Source organism: Serinus canaria, chromosome 1A (genome assembly GCF_022539315.1).
Source record: "Serinus canaria isolate serCan28SL12 chromosome 1A, serCan2020, whole genome shotgun sequence".
NCBI lineage: Eukaryota > Metazoa > Chordata > Aves > Passeriformes > Fringillidae > Serinus > Serinus canaria.
Genome location: NC_066314.1, coordinates 45,039,353 through 45,066,561, shown reverse-complemented (window position 1 = coordinate 45,066,561; position 27,209 = coordinate 45,039,353). Strand labels below are relative to the sequence as shown.

The following is a 27,209-nucleotide window of genomic DNA, read 5'->3' as shown; positions in this document are numbered from 1 at the left end:
GTTATAAGATAAATGTGTAGGTTTGGATTTAATTTTCCAGGAAACTGGTTAACAGACATAGAAGTGATGCATGCAGCCACATATCAGAATAGTTCTGTGTTATGTAGCTGTATTTGAAAGTAAAGCTCAGAGAACAAGTCTTTTGTTCTTCTTCACATTTCTTTAATCATTTTTTAGCGTGCTGTGAAATAAAACATACTGTGTCATATTTTTCTTCTTAAAACACCTTGCTCTACCCTCTTCTTATTTATCTCCTGAGGCAGGAGGCTGTGTCTGAGTGCTTGTACTTTGCACCCTGCAGTCCAGTTCTAAACTCTTTTGATGTTCAGTTTACTGCCCTTTCTCATTTCATCCTGATGGCCCATGTCTTCTCTTATGCTTCAGCCTGGAGTGAAAGAAGTCCTGGATGCCTGAGATGCAAGGACAAATCTTACCAAATGGGATGCATCCAATTGTCTTCATTTCACCAAGGGTGTCATTCTTCTTGAGACCCAAGATCCTTGTAAGCTTCCACTGCAATAAAACGTGGGTGTTAACAAAGCAGGCTGGAAACGTTGAGCTGACAATATGGGATCAAGAGCAGCTATTAGTAAAAGTTGCTAACGTCTGCATCTTGTCTTAGCATATCATTAAAGTTGTGACTGGGATGAGCTATCTGTGCTCTGAGCGCTGACAGCCTGGGCGGGGTTCCTGTAGAGAAGGGAGAAACTCGTCAGAACTGCAGGTTGTCCCCAGCTCCTCTCAGATCTGCCTCAGTTTTACACTCTGAGGCCGTGGGTTGGCAGGAGGGGATTAGCACTAACAGCAGTGTCCTTTACACCCAAGTCTCAACAGAGCCCTTTACAGAACACAGGGAGAGATACCATCACACAACTTCTCTCCTCTTTGCATATGGTTTTGGGGTTTGTAGTTGGATTACCCTTGTGTCCAAGCTTTTCTTTGCATCCCTCAGAGACTGTGAATTCCTTGTACTTCAGTGAGTTACAATCGTTGGCAATCCAGTGTTGGGAAAAGCTGACACTTCAGGGGAGGGTTACAAAGTGCCCTGTTCATTTTGCCTTGTGAACCAAAAGGAAAAAGTTGTCAAGTTTGGAAATAAGAGTTTTCTCTTAATTGGAATATGCATGTTTCCTGAAAGTCTAATTTGGTCTCTGTAAGACTTCTTTCTTGCCCTTATACAGTAATAAGGTGGCAATTTACAGTAGGGCTCCTCTGGCTTGGGCAGACTGTTCCTGTGTGCAGAATGTGAAAGTTCAGTTGTCCTTTAATTAGTGATTATCTATTTGATGAAAAACTAGTTAACCTCAGGGCTTGAAATATTATAGGGGAAAAAAATTACATAATTCAAAACTGTCTATGTGGTCATGGGACTTGTGCATTTGTCTTCCTAACAAAGCTGAAATTCAAAAGTTTGTGTTTTTGGGAAGCAGAGAGACTTTGTTGGGACTTGTGATGAAATCACAAGAGTGAAAGACAATATATGGGATCTGCTTACACTCACCATAACTGGGCCATCTCTGAAATTGAAATAAAAAGTAATCCTAGGGTGTTTTTCTAGCTCTGAGTATAAGCAGTGAAGAGATTGAATATATTTGTAGGGTAGGTCTGCTGAATAAGAAAACACTATTTTTACATGGTCAGCTTTCATTCTACCATTTTGTTTTGACTTTACCCATCCTTTTCAGTTCTGCAATGCAGAGTAATCCCTATTTTATTGGAGTACAGCATGTCCAAGCGAGACACTGGCTTCATTCCAGTCAATGGTGTTTTGACATTGACATCAAGAAAACCAGGTTCTCATCCTTGTTACCAGTACGTGCTGTTTGAAAGAAAGCCTTTAACTGGCATTAGATCATTGCAGGCAGGTAATTTATAAGCTTGTGGAAAATATTATAAGGGCTTTCAAAATTCTAGTGCGTGTATGCTTTGTTATTAAACAGTGTCGAGCTGGTATTCAGTGTACATTCAGAAATTCTTACAAAACAAAAATTCCTTTGGGAACAGGGCACCTCAGACCAAGAACATAAGTGTAAATCTGGACAAAAGATGAAGTGTTAGCTCGGATCTAAACGTAGCAGTTTCTGTAGGGATTATAGATAGCACAGCCCCAGATGTTCAGCACCCTGGTACTTCCAGCAAGCTGAGAAGGCTTCTCACTAGGTTCTCCTGCCCTGGAAAAAGTACATGGGTCCACAGGTAAGGGTGGGAAAAAAAAGAAACAAAAAACCAAAAAGCAGCATTTGATTCTGCTTGGAGGGTTTTTTTTGTTAATATATAAGGTAATGAAACACCTGACCTATTGAGTTATTTTTCTTAACCATTTGTCTAATTTTAAAATGCATGAAAAATTCAATGTAACTAACATAGCAAAAATTACTTGAATGTGTGTTCACTGAGTGCATAATAATCTGCAGAGTATAGATAACTTTTCAGGTTGCTGCACAGAGATTTAGCTGTGCAACTTGGAGCTAAGTTAAAATAATGATGTACATTTTCCCATTTAATTTTAGATCCTATTTTTCAGTATATGGGTCAGCTTCTTATGGCAGTCTTGCATTAGTCCTTTGCACAAAACAGGTTTAGAACTGCAATCAGATCTTCCACATTTTCATTTCTTTAAAGTGCTGAACTGTAAATGAGATGATTATATCTAAAAATACAGATGTGTCCAACAATGGCTCTTGTCTTCTTGCAACCTGCACAGCAAAAGTTGTATTTACTCTCTGAAAGAAATTATTTTTACCAGTGGCTCTTCTGCTGATAAATCTCTGGGGTTTTTTTAACCTTTCAGGAATTAGCAGTTTTAGAGGGAGAAGGTTTTTTTCATCTCATCTTAATCTCAGTTGTAAATTGTATCAGGTTTTGCTATCTCACTTGTCCACGTACGTTCTCTGCTGTTGTATGGAACATTTTAGCACAGTAGCTTGTGTCTGCATTTTTGTTTGGGGTGGGGGAAGCTGCCTTGATTTTGAATTTATAATAGATTGTGTGAGCCTCTGTGAGAACATCTGAATGAGTAATTCCTCGGTTGTGTACCGCAGAAAGATGAGGCTTACCTCCCAGTTTTCTCTGACCTGGAGGATATTGATGCTATTCCAGTCCAGGCTTTGGGGGTCTCTGTTTCTCAGGCTTGTTGTGGCTGACTCTGCTGCAGCAGTATGAGGGGTCTCTTGCACATTTTTTCTTTCCTGCATTCCAGCCATTGTGCATGTACAAAGATGGTAACACACATCACGCATTTTTACTGAAGAGTGGGTGTATTTATTTAAACCCCACATACTTGCACACCAAGTGTTTGAATCAACTCAATGAATCATGCCAGTGCAAGATTCAGTATACTTTCCATTTTATGCCTTAAAACTCTGCTTTTATGAGGAGGGTGGTCTGAGAGGTTTGTCAATGAAGGTCACTGGTAGGGAGGGATACCAGCCCAGGTCTTGTCCGTAGAGCACTTTGTATTTAGAGTTGTTATACTCTTCATATATGGAAATTCTTCCTGCCCTCCATTTATTTTTGATGCAGGCTTTGTTAATGCACATTTCCTTACCACACACGAAGAATAAAAATGTGGTTGAACTTTAGAGAATAAATGACTGCCCTTGCACAAAGAGAAACCTACATACATATATATATATATATATATATATATATATACACACACACACACATGTATTCTCTATATACATCACCTGGCCTTTAATCTTATCAGGTCATAGGAAGTGGTGAGCTGTGAGAGAAATGCTGCCCTTTTCCCCTCCCTGATTTTAAGAGATATATGTTGGGGGGGAAAAAGATGGTTAGGATAAGCTTTTGGCTTTTTAACACCTATTAAAAAATAATTCCTTGCAAATCTTATGGTAGACACTCTTCATTGTGCTTGTCAATTGTTTCACAGCTTTACATATGTTTTAAATGAGATAGCTGGACTACATTGCTTTAGCATTTAAATGAAGCCAAATTAGTATTCTGTCAGCAAGCAGAAGGGGTTTTTATGCTAGTAAGGTGTAGGAGGGAGATGGATAATGGGGGATGAAACTTGCTGATACAAACACATGCCATATTTTGTTTAAAAAATGAAAATCTGAACCACTGAATCTTTTAAATTATTAAAGATGACCCTAGATGATTTTAACATACATGCCTGTTCCTGGGGACTTATGAAATTTTTTAATCAAAATGATACAATGATAACATACAAGAGTAAACTTTTATATTTTCTAAATATTTCCTGCATCATGACACAGTAATAATTTTTGGTTTAGATAGTAAGAAAATGTATCCTGGTGAGGGGATTTAATGAGATTTTAAATAACTAAAACTTAGATGCACAATTTTATACAAATAATAATTCATAGCAGGAGCCCATGTTCACAAAATCAGTTCTTTCTTCAAAATGTTATTGAATAGCCAGCCCTTCAGCAAAAGGCTTCCTATTGGTAAAACGTTGTGTTCACTCTATGTTTTATCTCAATAAAGAATCAAGCAATCATACTATGTGTGGTAGTAAACTCAGTTGTCCTGTGTCACAGCTGATGAGGGGAGGTGGTTGCAGTTTTCCTTGCAGCACCACTTGTACAAGACTGCACAGACCATGAAAGAATAGAAACCTATGTGGGTGTTTGTTCTCTTCATTTCCACGGTATCCTAGAGTTGCAAAATAAGGAGAGATTGCTGAAGAATGAGGCGGTCTTTTTCTGCAGCCCTGAGCAGTTATCCTGGAAATTACATATATAATAGACATTAAACATACATTAAAAATGTTCATTAAGTTGTTATTTCATTGCTTATATGGAGAAGAGCAGGTGCCATTAAATCAAATCTGATTTTATTATTAATCCAACTGCTTCCTTTCCATTTTTCTGTGGACTTTTTCCCTTATTGACTGGTTGGCAGTTTTTGCTCATTCTTTTGCTGTCATTTCTCCCTGTCACCTCTGCAGTGGTTGGCTGAATGAGGTGGGAATATGGTTGCAAGTGCAAATAAATTGCTGAGCTGGGTGGTGAGTGATGGGTGGTAAAGAAATGAAGGGGACTTAGAGGAAAGCAGCAAGGGAAAAGGAATTTGGGGTTTCTTGAGCTGAAAATAAGATGTGGGGAGGGAGGGAGAAGGTTGACAGAGAGGGAAGGAAGTTGAATTTCCAAAGAAGAAAATAGGAAAGTTACCTGAACAGCCAGAAGAGACAGATAAAATAATCTACAATGGTTATCACAAATGCCTTCTGATGTCACCTCCTGATATCCTTCAACTAGTTGCTTTTAAATTTTATTGTAAAATGTTAATCCTTCCATTAGCTATTTCTCATCTGATTACTATAATGACCCATTTTCTGGTCTTCCTATTCTTCTCCCATGTAATTCATCCTCTTAAAATTCCGGCACTCATTTCATCTCTCGTAGGTTCCAAATTCTCATTTCGCTTTATTATTCCAGGAGCTTGCGTTGGTTGTATCTGCAGTTAAGGAGCAGATTAGCAAAACTTAACATTTGCATTTCAAGTTCTCAACAGATACAATTCCTTGTACAGCTAGTACTTAATGGTAACTCGTGGTGTCTCTCACCATCTTTTCATTTATGATTTGCACATGGTGTTTTGTCATCTGTTTGCTTTCCACAAGCATGGATGTGGAGGAATCCCTGGCCTGTACAAGGTCTCATTTCCCGTTGGTCTGTAAGACAAATGTAGATTGTAATGTTCCACAGTCTTAGCTCTCTGCAGAGAGATGAGAGCATTCCTTGATGCCTGAGATAAAGCCAGAGATGAAGCATGCAGCAATGCATCCAGCATGACCCTGTTTGCAGCAGTGGAGCTGCAGGATGGCAGCAAAGCAGCTCCAAGCAGGAAGGGCACTCTGGGCTGGTGGTAGGAAAATTTGTGCACTGTAGCATTCCCCTGTGCTTCAAACTCCTCCATCCCCAAACCTACCAGCATCCTGGTCTTGATCAGGAGCTTCTGTGTCAGCCCCAAGAAGGCTCTGCCAGCTGATAGCTGTTGTCTGGGAACAGTCTTGAAATTTCAGGGAGCTAGTTAGTGCTCTGTGCTCTGCTCCTTGTTTTCCAGACTGAAGTACACCTTTTCCTATCGTGAGCAATCCTGAAGAGCCAGTACATTCAGTGTTTTGGGCTCTGGGCTCTGGAGCAGGCTCCCCAGGGCAGTGCTCACAGCAGCAGCCTGACAGAGCTCGAGAAGTGTTTCCACGCTGCTCTCAGCACAGGGTGTGACTCTTGGGGTGTCCTGTGCAGGGCCAGGAGCTGGACTCGATGGGTCCCTTCCAACTCTGCTTATTCTATGGTTCTGTGATTTGAGAATGCTTTGCTAATTTTAAGTAGAATTCTCGATCTTCAAGTGTGAGGAGTCTGGAGCATTTCTCCCAGTCCATCCATGCCACACTTTGATGGCAAGCACCTGCCTGCAGCACTGCTGTGCTGGTTCTGTCCTTTGGGCCAGGAGGCAGGGAGGGCACCCGGCTCCCAGGGCTCAGTGGGAACATCAGCTTGGTAAATTCCTTGTGGAGAGTGTTCATTCATGAAAGACCACTGGACCAATTTTAGGGTGATACACAGAAAAAGCTCCTGAAAATGAAGAAACTTCCCACTGCTAAGTAAGCTTGTGGTTTTTAATGTAGAAATATAACATAACATTTCAAAAGCATATTTTAAATTCAACCGTCATTTCCTTACAATTCTGCTCAGAAATTTGATTTACTTATGCAGTTGAGTATCTGTGAAAAATCTGTTTGAAATGAAAATATGGACACAAAATATGAATGGAAAATATTTTATGATTCAGAGGTTCCTCCAGCAGAAACAAGTAAGTTTAAATGTCAGGATTCTTAAAACGAGAAAAGGCTTACACTCTTCTGAGTCCAGACCTGGATCACAAATACAGGAATTAAAAAACCCACATAAATGAGATGCATGCTTGAATAGTAGTCTTTCTAAAACTATATTTAACAGTGACTAAATTTAGGCTTACTGACTAATTTGAAAAGCCAACATGTTATTTAATTCTCTAGTACAACTCAGAAATCCATTTTAAGTAAGTCACGTGAACATACCCTAGGTGGCTGCATATTAGAACACAGCAAATATGTAGGTTACATTATCATCTAATTGTCCATAATAAGAGTTTTTTTTCTCTTTGCTTGCTATTCATTTCAATCTACTCTTCTGATTCATCATTAATCACAGTTCATGTGGTGATTTGTTGTAAAATGCTCATGACAAGATTTCTTGTTGTAGTGAGTTAATGTGATCTGTACAGTAGTGCACATTTGTGACAAGATCATATAGAGACTTAATTGGCTTCACAATAATGCCTCTGGCTTTTACACCTAATACTGTAAATTAAGAGATATTAACATACATGTAAACTAATCCCTTTTTTTGCTGTAGCAAAACTCGTCATCCAAACAAATGTGGATTTTCGTGGCATTTTTTCTGATCTGAAAGGTGATTATTTAACATTGTAGTAACATTATTAAAATAGGATTAAAATAGAGTATGATCTTCAAAATGCATAAATGGGCTGAATCAGTTATATAAGATTTAATTGAAGAAATGTGAAAGTGATTTATTTTGAAAGTACAGATCACATGAGAATATAATGAGCTCTGAGTACATCACTGAAGAGCAGCACAGGGGAATAATTTGGGCAGGAGGACAAGAGCCACTGGGTATTTGACTGAACATCAGTCAACACAGAAAACAAAAAAAGGAATGTTGTGCATAGTAGCAAGGTGAGTGTGTTTAAAAACTTGTAGATTTCTGTCCCCTAGCGCTGTTCCCTTCATATTTCACCTGGGATAATATGTTTATACATTGTATTCTTTATGTCCACCTAAAATAAACTAGGGAAAGAAAACAAATTTCTATTCTTGGTAGGAGAATTTTGCAAAATTGTATGTATGTTAAAGTAAATTAGTTGCAGGAGAAAGTAAAATTATTTGTAATGATGAATTTTTTTCAGAAATCAGTGAGGACAGAACAAGGAAGTGGTCATTTAGGTTAAATATTTAACAAAAACCATAATTCAAGAATCGGAGGGTTTAATTGTTGTGTTAAGGATATTTATAGGATAATTTAGGTAGGAAAAGGCCTCTAAGATGATGGAGCCCAACTCTTAAGCTTACAATGCTAAGTTCAAGCTAGCACTGCCTAGATATTTGCTGAATTACAATATTTAGAATTATAAAAAGACGTGACTAGAGATTGGGGAGATCTTTGACAACATTCAGTGTGGTTTGGAAACCATCACAGATGTGATTCTGGGCATCTGGCTTCTTGCAGCTTGGGCCTACTCTGCTGCAATTAGCTGAAGCCACAGGTTTGATAAGTCTTTTTGGTTTCATGGAGGTCCCAATATCCTCTCATGTAACACTGCCAAAAAGGACCTGCTGGTGTTACTGCTACTGGTGGGAAAAGTGAGGAATGGAATCCTTGGAACTGTCTTTCCTTTTTTTGACTTTATCTTATGGGTTGGACGGAGTTAGGATAAAGAACAAGAAAGTCAAAGCATGAGCCATGGAGGTGATGTTTGTAATCCCTTTGAAGAGAACCTTGCTTTTTCAGAAACTTTTGATAAGGCTGAAGAGAAAAAGGAGCTAGAGTAGAGGTGTAGAAGACATGCTGCTCTACCCTGTACGAGTAGTCAGTCCTGTACAGCCCTTCTCACTGAGAAAATTCAAATAGAATTTGTATCAAGAAAGCCTTTCCCATGACAGCCCATTCATTGGTGGGTTTTGCCAGAATGCTTCATTAATAATGGATCTGCCCAAACTGTGGATTCAGAAGCATACATCTATATTCTTTTTCATATATAAAATATCTTTAGGGGCAAGAAGTTTGAGATGACCAAAACTTTGCCTGTTTTCACTGTTAATAAGAAGTTTGGTTTATCTTTTTTTTTTTAAACCATAGTACAAAATCAGCCTCATGTTTGGAGAGCTCTTCAGTACAGCTTGCTTTGTTCTAATTTGGTAATGTACAGAAATGTTTCTTTCTTAAGCCAGACTAATGTTGAATGTTTAATGAAGGAATCTGCATAAGATGTGCAAGATCTGAACTGCCTTGTGGTTTCGATCTCTCTCAAATCATGCAGACAATCATCTTTTCTGCTGGAATTTGTTGTGTTTCTCAGAGCCACATGGGAAGACTTTACTTGAGCTATTGAGGAATGAATATTTTTGCCACTTTATTTGTATCCTTTTGTAATGGCACTTTTTGATGGTATTCCTTCCTGCTCTTACCTCAAAGCATGAAAGAAAAAGATATTTTGAGAAATGCTTTTGCTGTCCCCTTGCTGCCCCTGGCAGAGTTAATCCAGCCATCCTGCTGCGCTTATAGAGCCTGTTCTTTCCCACCCACAGTGCTTCCTCCTCACAGATTAAGAGTCAAAGTACAGGATGATGCTTGCTCTGCCTGTGATGTGTGATTCTGCTCTGCCATGGTGGCCATTGCCTTTTTTAGGATAAGGGCTATCATTGATACCGTCCTGGCAGCATTAAGGCTACAGACAAAGCTGGGATGTAAGGGAGAATTAATAGCTCTTAAAGCCATATCATGTATTTGGAAAGTGTGCAAGATTTGGGGTTAAGAATCTGGCAAGCAGCATCACAATCCAAACTGAATGTAGATTAGTCAAAGTTTCTCTTAATTTTTTTAAAGTAGGTTGATCAATCAGACTACCTGAAAGAAAACAGTAGACTCCTTTAGCTGGAGTTGGGATGAATTGGTAGCTTTGATGTCTGCAGTGGCTTCTGTTTAGTGTTAAAGGATGAGTTGGATGACGGTGGATGGCAACATGAAGCTTGGGGAGAGGGGCTGGCATTTAATTCAGTAATTGTTTAGTGAGCAAAGACTACAAACCAAGATAGTAAAAGATGTCTGGAAAAACAATTAGATGGAGAAAAAATTTTAATAATTATTTTTATGCTAATGTTATATGTCACAACATAAGCTATACTGATTTTATCAGTTATTCAAAATTTATTCTTCTAGGGAGTGTCCTTGCTGGAAGAAAAGTGATGAAATTGGTCAGATGGCTGTTGATGCAGTGCAGGTGGAGCAATAGTTGAGGATCCTCTTTACACCCTGTCACATCTGTTGGTGCATATTTCCTGTAAATTAATGAAATTAAGATCTTGATAGTGGTGACATTCCTGGATGGCAAAACACATGTGCCCAAGACCAGAGTTAAAGCTGCCTATTACCATCATGTCACAAAATGTGTTCTTCCTTCAGTGTGCCAAGCACTCAATGACAGGTATGGCTGAGGGCAAGCAGCCACTCTGCAGTAAATGAATCCACACTGATAACTGTTAGGAGCTGCTGAGCACTCAAGTGCATGAGCTAGAGACCATGGTTTCTGTTAAAGCATTTGCTTTATGTCTCTTTGCAGTCTTTTTTAATCCTAGCTGCCCTCCTCTTCTGGGTGGTCCATTGTGAAAGAAGCTGCAGTTTCCCTGTAGCGGGTTCCTCTTGTGTTTAGCTCCTGCTGCTGTAAGCACCAGCAGCTGCTGAAAATGAGATTTCCACCCCTTCTTCTTTCCTTCATCTCTGGCTATACTTCCCAGCCCATTTACTTGGGCCAATGTTAGCATTTCTGTGATCAAGGAACACAGGAGTTGAGGAGCTGGCCATACAGAGAGCTGCTCCCTGCCCACCTCCCAGGTCCACCCTTGGATCCCAGGAGTGAGATCCCTGGAAGGTTGCTCTGCTGCAAGTGCTCCCACTGCAGCTCAGAACCCCTCCTGCTGGACCAAACCCTGGTACTTCTTTCTGCAGATCTTTCTTCTAAGGAAGCAGTTCCATGCAGTTTTCATGAGATTTCTAGGACAATGCACCTGTATTTTGGCAGTGAATTGGGATGGGTTGTGGCCTCAGCTTCATGCTGTCTGTCCATACTAGTAGAGTACTGACATTAGCAGTGCTTGTATCAAAGCCTACACTCATCAGATTTTTATCATGATGATGCTTTTACAGCTTTTCCCCTTAAAAAGTGGGTAAATATTAATGTTAGCAATAGAGCAATAATGCATTGTCATGTTTTTAACTCTGGGATATATACTGCTGTAAGGGGTAAGTACATTTTGGATTGCTGTATGTCCTGTATGAACCACTCCATAGGATGCTGGACTGTGTCCAGAGAAGGGCAGTGGAGCTGGGGAAGGGTCTGGAGCACAAGTCTGATGAGGAGTGGCTGAGGGTGTTTAGTCTGGAGAAAAGGAGGCTCGGGGGGGGACCTTATTGCTCTCTTTCTCTATATGGAAAGAAGGCTGTAACCATGTGGGGGTTGGCCTCTTCTCCCAAGCTGCAAGTGACAGGCCAAGAGGAAATCACCTGAAGCTGCACCAGGGGAGGTTTAGTTTGGATATGAGGAGAAAGTATCTTCACCAAAGCCATTGTCAAGCTCTGGCACAGGCTGCCCAGGGAAGTGGTGGAGTCACCATTCCTGAAGATACGTAGAAGATGTCAAGATGTGGCACTTAGGGACATAGTCTAGTGTTGGACCTGGCAGTTTTAGTTCTGTGGTGGGACTCAGTGCCCTTAAGGGCCTTTCCCAACTTAAATGATTTCCATGATTCTGTGGCTCTATGATGGCAGAGCTGGAGTGAAGCCATAGCCTCTGTGCATAGATCTGGCTTGAACTAGATATTCAGGGGTGGAATTGATACTTTCAATGTGAATACAATACAGAAAAATCGTTTTACTAAACTGAAATAATTATGATGCAAAAGTCATTAGGTCTTCACGCACACATCTGGTAACTGGCAAATATACTGAGAAGTCTGTTCTGAATAGCATTTCTTTAACAACACTAGTTCTTCTCCCCAGTGCTTGGGTTTTCCTTCTGTATGTTGATAACAGTCTTTTCTGCACTCATTGTACATCTAAATAATGCTGATTTAAAAGAAAAATAAAAAAAGCATAGAGGGACTTTCATTAAACTCTAGTAGCAGAAGATATTTAACACCATCTTCTTTTTGCTGCAATTATTATCAGACTATATAGTTGCACAATATAGAAGTAAACAATTTCCAATCCTAATATATAAATACCTTTATAATTAACTAATGCTATTCACATATTGCAGAGCTAACCTTTTCATGACAGCCTTGGTTATGACTTTGAGCTAGAGTAATCTGCATTTTTACTCCAGGCTGTTTGCTTCTTCTGATATTGTAAAAACTCTTACTACTCTATGTTATTAGAAGGTTTTTTTAAAAAAGCTATTTACTTAGTAGAAAAATGTCCCATTCCTTAAATGGGCTTCAATGTTTGGGGTTTTTTTTCCTTTTGCTTGGAATTAAGTAAGTCTGCAAAGAAAATAGATCAAAATCAGAAAAAAAAAGGATCCATTTTAGAGCTATTAAAATTTTCTATAGAGATTTTTATTTCATCTCTTATTTCTCATTACATGAGCTGTATTTCATGCCTGTGTACAGATTAATGTGCTTTGCTGATAATTGCCTATTAAAAATAGATAAATAAATTATTAGCTCATTATGAAATGTGTTGTAGTACCAGTAACTTTAATTATAATTTATCTGCTGTGTAAGTAATCCTGCGAAATACTCTGGGATAACATATTGGTATTGCAGTTGCTCTCCTGTAGTGCTGTATGAATAACACTGAAGAGCTCAAGGAGTGAGTGCTCCTGGTCTCTGTGACCACACATCCTTCAGTCTGATCTGAACCAGTAACTGGATCTCTCATTAGCTCAGCACAGGTGAAAATGCAGGTCCTTAGTGGAGGGCACAGCCTGTCTCCTAGCACACATTTGGATTGTGTTCCACCTCTCAAATTGCCTAATATTTTTTCCACTTACTTCCTGTGAAAATTGAATGTTTTCCTTCATGTACAGACCTGCTTAGTGCTTGCCATTTTTCACATAAATAATATTTTCAGCCTTGTCTCTTAGAATAGGTAATCATTGCTGTAGCAATCTTGGTGTTTGTATGTATAACAGATCTTTTGAGTTTCTGATTTATGGGAGGTTGAGACTAAAGTGACAAAAATGCACATATGTAATGTTTATCATTACATCTGAGACTTGTAAAATGATTGAACTGTGACTTATTTCTTAAGAGGCCATGCATTTAACTTTTTAATTTAAAAATTGTTTTTAAAAAACAGTCCAGCATGTAGCCTGAGACACAGGAGGCAAAGTGGTCAGGTGTTAGTTTCAGCCAGGTCTTATTTCACTGCATTTTCCTGAGTTTTTTAAAGGAAATATAAAATAGATTTTTTTTTCACTGAAATACTAATGCTTATTGATTACAAGCACAAAATTACTATTTTTATCTTTAGTGGAGCAAAAATACTAGCACCTGGTATTTTCTGTTAGCCAATTTGGAAAGCACTTTAATGACAAAAATGGCTTGATTGGCCCAGTCAGGTCTAAGTCTGTCCTGAGAACTCCTACAAAAAATAGTGAATTCTCACCTGCCTCAGTCTGACCTGAGGTAGCAATGACAAGTTTACTTGGAGGAAACTCTTGGCCTTTGCTTTCTCAATGCCCTTAAATGGAAATCTACATCTCAATTATTTATTTGAGTGATAGGGGACCAAACAAACATCAGTTCCTCAAGATAACATCTGGAAATGGGACTTACAGGACAGCCATTGGCCTTTGTGAAATGCTGTCATCAAGTCAGCTGACATCTGTTTCCAGTTGGGTAATTAACTCCAGAGGGTTGTGACCCATATTTCATATCCTTATGATATGAAATCATTATGATATGAAATAATAAGTCTCTTCCAGGTGTCTTCTTTGGCATAATAGACCCTTGCTTCCCCTGCAGTTGTGGACACCAGAGAAGTGGCAGCAAGCCTGTGACCAGCAGGATGCTTTGGTGCTTCTCTGTTGCCATGTGCTGAGAAAGAGCATAAAGTGTGAGAAATGCAGTAGAAGTCTGACATGATTTCACTGGATTTGGCTTTGTTTGGTGCTGCTGAAGCCACTGGGCATTTGTAGAACCACAGAGTGGTTTGGGTTGGAGGGGACCTTGAAGCACCCAGTCCCACACCCCTTGCCATGGGCATGCCCCCCTCCCACTAGATCAGGTTGGTCAGAGCCCCATCCAGCCTGGCCTTGGGTGCTTCTAGGGATGGGACATCCACAGCTCCTCTGGGCAGCCTGCTCCAGTGCCTCACCATCCTCACTGTAAAGAATTTCTTTTTAATATCTAATCTAAACCTGCCCTCTTTGAATTTAAGTATCATAGCTGACTTGGGCCTATTTAATTTTCAAAATATACCGATTTTTACACCAAGTAATCTCAGTCAGTATGCAGAATATAGAGATTTTTTTACCTTGTTTGTTTGTTTGGTGGGTTTTGTTTGTATGTTTGTTTTAACTGTTAACGTTGACAGCAGTTCTGTGGTTAGGATCTGTAAAGTTGATGCTGAAAATTTATACATGTTTAATCTTTTTGTAGTTTTCAATCCCATTGGTCAGGTGAGCTGTACAATTGATCTGGAGTCACTTTCTGGCTTTTCTGGGCCCTGCCATGTTTTAGGATTAGCCCTGTGGGGCAGCATTGTGGCAGGAGAGGGGTAATAATCAAATGTACCCCTTCATCTGGAATTCCAGATAGCTTGCAGTTTATTCCAATATGACCAGCAGTAAAATGGTTAATAATATTGATTTTAACATGTGTTTTGAGCTGTTTTCTTACAGAAATAGGAAGATCCCACTCTTTTGGCTTGCATTTACCATTGTTTTCTTTAATTCTGCTGTCTGATGCTGCTACTGGAGAATCACTAGCACTGTTCTGATCACTCTTTACATTTTTTAGGTGGTTCCTGATGTCCAGTTGCTGCTACACATTTAGTCCAGACCACTTGTTTGCTATTATGATCCTAATTTTAGTCCATACAAAATTTTTTCAGATTATTCCAAAAGAAGGAGAATTAATGTCTTGAATATCTGTGCTCTTTGTAATATTCTGGGGGGAAAAAAAAGTAGAATCATACAGTACTGAATATTATTATTCAATTAGAGAAAAGATCAGGCAGAAGAATGTTGCAGAAATAAAGCTCATTTTTAGGTGGAATAACTTGTTAATTCCAGCATTTGCACATACCCAGTCACCAGGGAGTTATTGGGCTACATGTATCTTTTGAAACATCTGTCAGCTAAGCCAGAGATCTAAATGCAAAGTGTTACATTGGCTATATTTGTGGATTTCTTACATTTCCTAGTGGAATTTCATTTTGTATGCTAATCATTGCAGAGTACAGAAGTAAAAATAAGATTAAATTTTTGTGCATGTGTCAGTGCTTTGGATGAATGACTTGCCCCATTCTCTTTTAATTTTATTGCAACATCAAATACATGAAATTGAGTGATACCATTCTTGTCTCAGGTATCCTGCCATCAGTGTGGAAAGAAGCATGCCATGTACATGCTTTTTGTTTTTCCTTTTGTCCCAGTGATGAAATAACGTAGTGTGGACAGCCTTGAGCTACTCTGAACAGTTTGGCAGCATGTTGCTGCTGATTCCTGCAGCCACACTGCAAAACTCATTTCATTGTTGTGCAGCAAGTGGGCTACAATCCATTTGACAAAATGCCTCACTGCATGACACTTAGGTGCACTCTATTGACTGTCCTTATTCAGTGTTAGTTCAGTGTTCACTGTAACCTGATTTATAGAAATTATATACCAGGAAAGCTAACTTGTGGGCTGTTTAATGCAAGACTTTCAACAGTAACACATTTCTATGGTACTGCTTTAGGCAGCTGTACCATTCCAAACTGTTGACCCATATTTGTGATATTTGACATTTTTGATAAATACTGTCAAGGCTAATCCATCGCAGGATGAGTTTCCCTAGTTTCAGGATGTTTGTTAAACCCTCATAACTCAAATATAGAAGTGTTTCAGAAAACAGTATTTTACATTGAGAAACAGGTTTTCCAAGTAGGAAAATTGCTAGGGAGTAATTTCCAGAAGAATACAGCTGTCTCCAGTTAATGTAGAATGTGCTCCAGATGAGACTGGGATGCAGCTGCCTGTTGCCTGGGGACCATATGTTTCTCTAGGTTGCATCATTAACTCCCTCCCATTCACATTTGGGGTGACCACCATTATAATAGAAAACAAAATGTGGAGTAAGCTTAGCAGTGCCTACTGTGTTTAAAGATCTTTATTACTTTCAAATGGAGAACAGTTTTTGAAATAATTTCTTCACTGAGACCTGTCTGCCGATCTCTTACGTGTGTAGTCCCTCAAGACACGTCTTGTTCTCTCCTGCTGTTCAACAGCTCTGTGAAGTCAGAGAAAATTGCTTTGTGGGGTTTGATATAGCTAATAAGGCAGTCAGAGTGCTGAGGACCTTGAAACAACCCAAAGAACTTTAGCTTGGCTTAAAAATCTCTGGATAAATGATCTTGATGGGGAAGCATTATGAAAAAAGCAGGTTCACTGAAGTGCATTACTTGAGTAATGCTTAAAGCAGCTGTGGTTCATTCACGTGTTTCACATAGTTAAATACAGAGATAAACTGTGCACCCTTCTGTTTAACACTCAGTGTAAACTGAATACATAACTAAGTCTCCTGCATGCCTCAGGCATTTCTCTGTGTGCTGCATTATCTCAGCTTCTCTAGATTTAGACTGAAAGGAGAGCACATAGCAGGGTGGTTTGTGGGACAGCAGCTTGGGTCTGCAGCAGCCCTGGGAGCTGCCTCTCGGAGGAAGGCCTCCATCTGCTCCATGTCATAGCCCATCACTCCTGAGATGTGGGCAGCAAAGAGGTTATTGGTGTTCAGCAGTATCAGATAGCACAGAGACACCTAACAGAGGAAACAGGGATGGGCAGGATAATGGATGGGTAGGCATGGATACTGGAATAATGCCAGCGTGCTGCTGTACCATGTTTGGAGATACTGCATCTAAGAGATGTAGCAGGGGAGTCGCTGGGGTTTGGGTTCTGTTTGTTCTCGTGAATTGAGCTCTTAGTGCGACCGCTTCAGCTGAGGTAGTTGTTCATTTAAGATGCAGCATTTCCAGGTTTTTTGGGGACTATTACTTTTTCTAGGTTGAGTGAGAACTTCCTCTCAGCTGAAGGGTGTTGACACACGGTGGTCCTAAATATAGTGGGAAGTACTGTTTTCTGAGAGGGAATGGAGGCAGCTCTGGAGTATGAAACCACATGTACAGTCTGGAGGAGTTATGTAAGGACACTGCTGTTTGCAGAGCAGAGGCTTTGCTGCTACAATTAGTGCTGCTGTACACTCTACACTACAGCCATTGTAGCCATTAAAGAGTACCATTGAAATATGTGATTTTTCCCGCTAATACTTAAAATTTCCAACTCGCTGCTTCTGCTCTCCCTCGTTTCCTGAGAGCAGTGGTGGTTTTGCAGGAGGCAAGGACACAGAGAAATACAAATGAGGAATGGTTGCTGTAAATTTGGGACAACTTTTTGGCAGTGTTTAGGGAGTTTGGACAAGCATGAGGTGTGTGAATGTATCCACTAATGGACCCGTTTCTGTGCAACAGAGGTTTTGTGTCTGATAAAAAAAGTTATACAACTCTGGGGTAAAAGTTTGTCCACCCAGAGCTTCTTACACAAGGCTGATTCTACATAATAACACAAACTATGAGATATTTAGAGATTACCTGTGTGTGTGTGAATCTACACATACTGGTAACCAAGGGCAACCCTCAAACCAGAGCTGAAATGCAAAGGATGAATTTATTTCACTACACCAGGTGACAGAGGGATGGGGACATGGCTCCATTCTGGCTGGCAGGAGGGGAGGGGAGGGCTCTTGCCTCTCTATAAGACAAGGCTTCCCCCATGTCTGTGAGAGTGTGTTATCTCTCCACAGGACTTCCACTTCTCAAAACAGGTAGAGGATGAACAACATTCGGCATAATAAATGGAGTTTTCCCACACCAACAATTTTAGCATTCCCAGCTGCAAGGTCACTTTGAGAGAAGCTGTTCCCTCCTTCTCTGCCAAATCTTGCAGTTTTAGCCCTTTCCTAGCAACAATTAAAGGCATGGTGAATAAATTTAAAAGTTGTAACATTTACTCATGGTACAATTCCTTTTTTCCCTTCTTGCCTCCTCTAAGCATTCACCGGCCCTTTCTCACTCTTTTCTTCATCCATCCCATGAATCACTTTAATCCTCATCACTCACTGCTTGCATGCACCTTTGCATTTCCTTCTCCAGTCTTCTCATCCCCTTCCCTTTTTTCTTCCTGCTCTTCTGCCTTCTCCTCATTTCATTTTTATTTCCTCTTTACTCATGTTTGAGTCTGGTTTTTTTCAGTTTTTCACACCTATACATGCTCTAGTTTCTTCCTTCATTTTGCAGTGTTTTTCCTCACCTCTCATTTTCTCTGCTGATTGTTTGCCTTGCACAGTTTCCTGTCTGCTCAGCCTGTCTAGAGGACTAACTTGTTAAAAGGTTTAAAGAGAAAATGGCTTCAATCTGAATGGATGTTCATGTCATGGTTGCCATGTGCTCTTTTGATGATGTATTTCTGATATTATTTCAGGTCTTAAAAATCAGCTTGATTGGCCACCGGAAGCGTGTTCTGGCATCCTTGGGAGACAGGCTTCACGAAGATCCTCCTCAGAAACCACCTCGGTCAATAACCCTCAGGGTGAGTCCCCAGGGAAATTTGTTTGCATTTCTTGACAAGTCAGCAAGGGTTTCATGACATTCACATGAAAGCAGTGGCTGCTTGGAGTGGGGTTCCCCTTTCCTCCCTTCAGAGTTGTACATTCTGGACACCTTGGGCTGACCTGCTCTGGCACACCTCCCCGTGTGGCCAGCAGAGATGTATTGACATTTTTCCAGGGTGATCCGTGTGACCTGTTTCAGATGTCTGCCTTAGGATAAGATCAGTAGAATCTTAGAAGTAGCAGCTTATCTTTGCTAAGGAAACTAGCTCAGGAGCAGGGATGTAAAAGATGCATGTCTTCATTTGCCCACAGGATTCCCAGCCCAGCTGATCAATACTGCAGGAGAGTTACCATTTTCCTTTCATGTTTTCAAATGTTTGCACTTACTTTTCAGACATCTGCTTTAAGCTTTCTTTAAGGAGAACACCTTGAAAGTGTTGAGATAAAAATGCCAGAAAGGTGTCTCTGTATATCAAAAGTTCCATCGTGTTTTTAATTTTCATTTGTATTCCCTCTTTCAGAAACCTTATTGCAATGTCCCTGGGGTTTTTCCACACTTGACCACATTTAGTCTCCTCTCATTACACCACCTTCACTCAGTTTCTCCCATCCAATGCCTTTGCTTACTTGTTGTCTGCTACTCTTACCAAGTTGTGGTCTGATGGCCACTTCCTACTGGGTTCTCTCCAACAGAGTTCATAGCAACATTTTTATTTTGATATTTTAGGTCACACCTTTCGCATTTGATTGGATACCATTATTTTCATGGGGCTGCATTTCTGACAGGAATCTTGTTGGGGATTAAATTTCAAAATGTCAGAGAGTGTCTGTGCTCCCAAGTTAAATTTCCTGGTGTAAAGAGAAATACAGAAAGACAGAATGAGGGCTTATTTTTAAGTGTATTTAAAATTTCTGTGACCAGCCTGTTTTCACCCTGCTTATTCTCAGATGCCCTATACAGACATTTTAGATCCAAGCCCTTAATTCAAGCTATTCCCAATGCCATATTTTAAAAGGTCTGACAAATCTGTAATGTGCTCCAAGGCACATTGCACAAATGTGTGGATATTTTTCTTGTATTTTGTGAATGATTCCTGATGCATGGCAGGTGTTAAAACACTCCAAGGAAACAGAAATAGATAAACAGGCAGACTTTTTTGCTGAATGCCTTTAATACTCTGGACTGGCTAATTAATTCCTACTCAGCAAGTGGGAAGGTTTCCACAGTCCACATTCTTGGTCAGGACTGTATATTCTCAGTTAATATGGAAGAGAAAGCTGGATGTCCTCCATCTGTAGTCAAAATGATAAAGAGTAGTGTGCTGCTGCACAGCTAGAGTTACTGATGCAGGCCAGTGCTAAATGTCATTTATCACCTCTTGGAACTGGAGTCTTCACAGAGAATCCTAAAGAGGAGGAAATGCTTTTGCAATGAAGTTTTTCTTTCCCATCAACTGCTACGATGCCATTTCACACGAAACACAGACATAGTATTTAGTTTGTAGTCTGCAATAATTTGTATTTTGAAAATTGGCTTAAATAAAATGTCTGCTGCTGCTGCTGTAAGATTGATTTATATAGAATCACTGAACAGTTTGGATTGGAAGGGACTTTAAAGATCCTCGAGTTTCAACCCTCTTTGCCATGGACAGGAGCACTTTCAACTAGATCAGGCTGCTCTACATCAGTAGAAAAAGTAATTTGTTATTTAAAGTCTACTTTTAAGTTCCCAAGCTCAAGCTAAGCAATGCTAATGCTTCATCTTTTTTGACTGTTTTTGTATTAGCTTTTAAAATATTTCAAAGTAGAAGGTTAAATATTGATAAAAAGCAAAAATTCCTTAAAATCTTAAAAATATCCACAACATATGTTAATCCCTGTTGTGTGTTACTGTGTACTAAGGAAACACTATTTTGATTTCAAATTATTCAAATAGATATATGTTTTATATATATATATTGCATATATATATACACACAGACACTATACAAATATACTTTTCTATACATGAAAGTATAGAAGTTGCTGGATCTCAGGTTACCTATGCAGTCTTGCTTTCTTTTCTTAAGTGCATCTTTTCCTTGAGTAATCTTTAATTACAGGACCAGTTTCCATGTTCTTCATGGGAGCCCTTCCTTACCCAGTCAGCACTGGAGGCCAGAATTTAAACTGAAGGACCAACAATTTTGGCAGAAAATTTGGAGAAGAAGTGTTGCAATAGTAATGATATTTTAACACAAGAATTAGTTCACTGGAGAGAATTCCTGCTTTCAGATTAGACCAACATCTGTGGGACATGAAGTGTGCTCAGGCAGTTTGGGAAAGGATCTCTTAAGCTCCCTTCCAGCGCTGACCTCTGTGGTTCCAGGTGTACCTGAGCAGCAGGTCTGAGAGGGGCTGAGGCAGAGGGTGAAGTGTGTGATCAGTCATCCCTGCAGGCCATGTGTCCTTGCATTCACAGCCAGGCAGAAACACGACCTGAGTGCCTGGGGAGTAACAGCAGCGTGGTGCTGAGGCCATGGTGGCACCTGCAAGGCTGTCCATGCCTGGTCTGCAGCTGTGTTTGAGGAGGTGAAAAGGTGGGTATGGAGTGAGGAAGAGGAGTGAAGGAAGAATGGAGGACAGGCTCATGATTAAAGGAACAGCTACACCTATGAAACTGTAGACTTACACCTGTTTTTGCCACAAAAAACTTGGATAATTTGTGGTAAGTTGTTTAATTAATTGCCTCCTAAACAGACACTAATTGTGTGTTACTGACAATCTACATATTTGATTGGAGCCTTGAGTCTGATTTATACAAGTGCTGAGTACACAGTGCTGAAAATTAGATCAACAGACATGGAGTTTGGAACTCAAGCACTTTGGAAATGGAGCAAGAGATGTTGTAATTGAGTGACTGGTACTTTCTAACCTTTGTTGTCTGTGTGTCTCTGGTCACCCTTGATAAAGCAGTGATTATGAAATGCCAGAAGTCACAGGTGTGGTGAAAATTAATTGATTGACATTTGTAAAGCACTTATGAGCATCATGACTATGACAATATTAATCATCTTATCTTCAGGATTTTAAAAGGGTTTAGGAGAGAGGTTTGGGGCCATGAAGCAAGGCAAGGATAAAATACTGACTAGATGGTAACTAATGATAACACGGTGCTGAGTAGATGACAACACGCTGCACAGTTGAGGATCCATCTGTGCTGTGAAGGACAACTTTGAGAAAATAGCATAAAACTGTACAATGACATACTGTTCCATAGTGCAGAGGCACAGTAATTCTTTTATTTCTTGAGTCGGTAGTTCTCGTCTGTATTGCCTTGCCAGCAATCTTCCAATATAGATCTCAGAGTGAATTTCCTCCTCATATGCAGTTTGATAAAATATGAAAAGCTGGATGAGGGCTGGAATCTCTGTGTTCATCTGTCACTCTGATCCACTGGTGGCCCTGCAGCGGTGGGTGATCCCTGATTCAGAGCAGAGAGAGGTTACCCTCCTGGCCAAAGCAGCAGGGAGCACTCACTAAAGAGGGTCTTGTTTGGTGCCCACGTACTCAGGTTATTTTCAGAGCAGAAGTGTGTGTGCACCATGTTTTTAGGCCCAGGGAAGGTGGGTTTTAGAGGTTATGCCTCAGCAAACCTCCTGAGCATGTGCAGAATGCAGCTTTCCAGAAGCTTTTAACTGGGCCAAATGTAGGTGGATTTTTGTGAAGGAGGGAAAAGATTATTCCTAAGAGGAAAATGTTCTTTTCTTTGCCCTGGGAAATGTCAAGTGCTCGTCTCAGATCATAGGAAAGCCAGAGAATTTTTTTAAAAAATTAAAATCACAGTTAATTAAAAATTACTAAAGAGCTATATTTTTGTAACATTTTTCTTGTTGGCAACATGAAAAATACTAATCCATTACTGTGATTGCAAGGACTAATGTGACATAGACTCCTACTCTTCAAATATTGACATCAGGCATTACTATGACTTGAACTTTCCATTTGGAAGAGATTACAACTCTCTGATTTCTTACACCAGGTGTTGTTTCTTAACAGCATGGAGTAAAGTACCTTGATGATTTTCAGAACTGGGCTTGCTTCAGTGTAATAATGCATGAATCATCCACTTAATTCTCTCTTTAAATAAAAAGGCAGAACTTTTTTGCCTTCCACACTGGAGCAGGTTTTTGCTTGCTCCACCATCTTCAGGTCCCCTCTTGTTGCTGAGTACTGAAACAGAGCGTTGCAGCAGCAGCAGGGGCTTTAGAGAAGGTCTGCCCTGAGCAAACCTGCTCCTGGGTACATTCTGCCCAGTACCCTCCATCCTGAGAGAGGCCCATTTCCCATTCAGTTGCTGTGGAGTGCTTTCCTGCTCACACAGGGTGGTTCTGGTGCAGACTGGACAGTGCTCTGTAGCTCCCTGCTCCTGCTGATGGAGCCCCAAGGGCGTGTGCATGAGACTGGGTGTTTCCAGAGGTACACACCACGTCTGGCTGTGGGCAGTGTGGTGGCAGATCCTGGTGAAATGTCCACCAGGAGGACCTGTTTATTTATTAGGTAGCACTTATGCATCAATTCTATGTGGTATTTTCACACTGACTGATACAAGGTTACAGCCCAATAGAGGTAAGGAGAAAAGCCAGGTGAAATATTTGTACTCTGATGCTTTCGTGCATTCCAGGAATTGGTATTTAGCTTGTGTCTGATATCTGGTGCTTCAAGTTAAAATGGATGTTCTGCAAAGCCTGTAAAAATTGCAACAAAATGTCTATACTGTGTAAATGGGCACGCCTTTCTTTTTTCCAGCAAGAGGTGTTGCTAGTGTTCAAATCACTTTCACTGCTCAGAGCAGCTGATCAGAAGTGGTGGGAATGTATTTCATCTTACAAATAGCTAATCCTAAATAATGGCTTTATTTGGGCCTTGACAAGAAGTAGCTCACCGTTTTATCTCTAGGAGAGAGTATATATTACACAAGGAGCTTTTGGGGAGGAAATTTGCCACTAGTTCATGTAATCAGTGAACTATATTTCCTTCCACATGGGCTCTGCACTTCAGGTAGCAAATCTCATCCACAGTAACCTCTACTGCAGGAACTGTTCCATAATTTTTTTAGTGTGAGCAATTCAAATGTGCTTTTAAATGTGTGGTTTGAAGTCAGCAACACGCTGTTCCTCTTATGCTGCATTTTTCTTTCTCTGTCCAGGAACCCAGTGGTAACCACACTCCTCCTCAGTTGTCTCCATCACTTAGCCAAAGCACTTTCACTACTGGTGGCTCCCTGGACGTTCCCCACATTATCATGCAGGGCGATGCAAGGAGAAGAAGAAATGAAAACTATTTTGATGATATTCCCCGGTCAAAGCTGGAGAGGCAGATGGCACAGGTAGGACTAAAACCAGTGCCCTTAAAAAGCTGGGCCTTGCTGCTTTTGGTTACAGGACTAATCCTGACCACAGCAGTGGGTTGTACATGAAGGCTGAGTTGTAAACAGTGAAGGCTGACAATTTTTCCAAGCTGTCTGTTCCAGCTCTCTGTATTTCAAGTAGTGTGAATCAATGTGTTGGTGTGCAGTCTCTCCTCAGAGGTAGAGGTTTGAGGGTGCTTAGATGCATGGAGGCTGAGATGAAGGTGGCATCTGTGCACCAGAGTGTGCAGTCTTCCCCCAGCACTGACTCTGCCCCTCATTTTCATAATAAGGTGCAGATTCCTGACATTGTGAGCAACACGGATAAAAGTAAGCTTGCATCAGTTCACTGCTGGAAACTCAGAGGACTTGGAGGGTGATGATTGCTGCATTTATTAATGGGAAGGGTCAGCATTCTGTAAAACTGTGATCTGGGCATATGTTTTGATTATTTCAAAATAAGATTTAACTATGAAAAAATTATTTGAATTGCGCTAGACTCAACTGGGTGTTAAATCAAGCTGTTCATGAAAGAAAGCTTAAGGTAGCCTCCATGTCTAAATTTTTTTATTCACCCAACCACTGAGAGACTACTGATATCTTTAAATTAAGCATATACTGAGTGATGCCACAGAACCATAGAACCATGTAGGATGGAAAAGACCCTGGAGGTCTTCAACTCCAACCCTTAACTCAGCACTGCCATGTTCACCACTAAACCATGTCCCAAAGAGCCACATCTACATGTTGTTTGAACAATTCCAGGGATGATGATTGAACCACTTCCCTGGACAGCTCACTCCAATGCCTGACCACCCCATTCAGTGAAGAAATTTTTTCTAATATTCAGTCTAAAGCACAATAAATTATGCATGGACAATCTTGGTGAAAATGCTTTAGAATGAGCTCAGCTGGTTTTCATTGATACCTGTGATGATGAAAGACAGCCAGGTCTTGTGCTGCATGCTGGAAACAAGAGTTTGATTTGCTGTCAGAAGCAGATGGGCAGCCAGGGCAGTTCCTGGAGCAACTCGTTCCACGAAGGACCAGGTTGCTGCATGCTTCCCTGCATGAGGCTTCCCAGCAGTGGCTCTGCTTGCCACAACCCAAAATAGAGCCTCTGTCCAAAATTCAGCCTCAAAATGGAAACAGCTATGCAAATAACTGTATTATAATGAACAAAAGGCTGCAGTCTGCCAGCTAATTACATGAACAAGAAGTAATTACATAAAAACAAAACAAGGTGCTGCCATTACCTGGGAACACAGAAACAAATTGAATTCCATTTGTTCAGAGGACATTTCTAAGGAAGTGAAATTGCATTTTGTTGGGTGGGGCTGTTGCCTTGCTCTTTTTTAATCTAATTGTCTGCTATAAAATTTTCTTGTACAGAATTAAGGAGAAAGTTGCTGATTGAATGAGCTTGTTTTCAAACCAAAGTCTGCTGGGCTTTTGTGGCAAGAATATGGTTGAGCAGAAGTCCAGCAAAGAAAAGACAGGTTCTTAACATGAAAATATTTCTTGAAGGTCATGAAATTTAGGTGTTTGAGCATAAAATGTGCACTTACTTGTGGCTGAATACACTGGTTTGTCCAATTAGTTCATTTTATCACTTTGCTACAAATCCCTATACTTGCTACCTCTTTTAGTCACTAGCACTGAAGACATAAAATGAAACAAAACAAAAAAGCATCCCTATGCTAACAATTCTTTCTGACTCAGTTTCACTCCTTTGTTTTACTGATATTCCCAAGAGGTATGGCATACTCCAATAAATGACACCTGGAGGTTTTCTTTGTGTTGTTAAATACTGCATTTCCAGAAGGACTGATATGTTACATGTCCAAAGAGAAAACTGAACAGTTATTACTTACCCCACTCCAAACCCCTGTACAACCAATTAAGTGCTAAAGGCATTTTTTTGTTGTTGTTGATGGGTTTTTGGTTGGGTGGATGAATGGATAATTGGTTTGGTTTTTGGGGTTGTATTTTTTTTTTTTGCTTGTGTTTTTTGGGGCGTTTTTGTTGGGGTTTTTTCTGTTGTTGTTGTGGGTGTGTACCCACTGAATGGATGACTTCAGTGCCTTCTCTCTAATTTTAACCACTGAATATAGCTGTCATCCTTTGGGACTCCAGAGGGGAAAATGGATTCAGATTAAATCCATAAAACCGTGGTTTGTGTTGTTCCCTGAACTCCAGTCAGGGAGTCAGTTTGTGTTGTTCCCTGAACTCCAATCACTCCAATGTTTGAAGTCTTTTTCAGCTCTGCCCCCAAATTCTGCACTCCTGATGTATGTAAAATTCCCTTTGACTTTAATGGGAAAGTCAATGACTCCCTCTGGTGATCATTCTCAATAAATTGGATTCACCCCATTAAGAGGCTAATCAGGGATTTCTTCAACCATTCTAGCCCAAAAATAGATTCTTAAATTTATTTTGTGCAATGTGTGCTCTGCCAAAATGAACTATATTTCCTTCAGTCTTTTCCCCCAAAGCCTCTTTGAAATTAAAAGTAAAATAATTGTTTCTGCAAAGTAAAGGAGATCCAACTGAACCTTCTGCTCTGTGTGTTGTGGGGTTTTTGGGTTTTTCTTTCATCTAGCAACTTTCTCCTTGCAGTTTGGCAAGTTCTTTTGGCTTGTGTCAGATCAGCAGCAATTTCTGAACTGATACCAGTCCAGCTTCCCAGCTACAATACTTTTCTCATGCACAATGATCTAGAGGGATTATTTGAATTGCTTTGAGAATGTTCTTTTGTTCTAACCCTTTCTTTGCTAGGCTGTTTGCATGCTGCTGTATGAATCTGCATGTGTACTGAATGCTACAGTTCACAAATGTGCATAAATGGATGCTGTGGTGTTTTGGAAGTTTTAGGTATGTTCTGGATGATGAGATTAGTGGGTGTTTTTCTGGCCTTGAAGAAAGAGGCCAACATGGTATTGTGAACTTATTTATTGTATTGCTTTCATGAACTTGATTTTATGTAAAAAAAATGATAGAATGAGACTATCTTATCCTTCATTTAAAATATAAAATCTGAGGATATTTAGATGAAACTGGATATTGCCATCTTTACTGTGGCCTCTGTTTCCACTAAACTGTTACAGGGAGTCATCCATCATGTTGATCTTTGCAGCAACCAACCAATATTTCTTAAACAATGAGCACAGCAGC

At 40.1% G+C, this 27,209-nt stretch overlaps 1 protein-coding gene across 5 annotated transcripts in view; it reads left to right on the top strand.

Moving 5' to 3' along the window:
• ANKS1B (ankyrin repeat and sterile alpha motif domain containing 1B) overlaps positions 1-27,209 on the top strand; it is a 410,803-nt gene that overhangs the window by 342,533 nt on the left and 41,061 nt on the right. For all 5 annotated transcript variants that reach the window (XM_050969884.1, XM_050969881.1, XM_050969880.1 and 2 more), the window contains 2 exons: positions 18,517-18,624; positions 23,835-24,014. In XM_050969884.1, the coding sequence (XP_050825841.1) occupies positions 18,517-18,624; positions 23,835-24,014 (288 nt within the window). The remainder of the gene's footprint in view (positions 1-18,516; positions 18,625-23,834; positions 24,015-27,209) is intronic.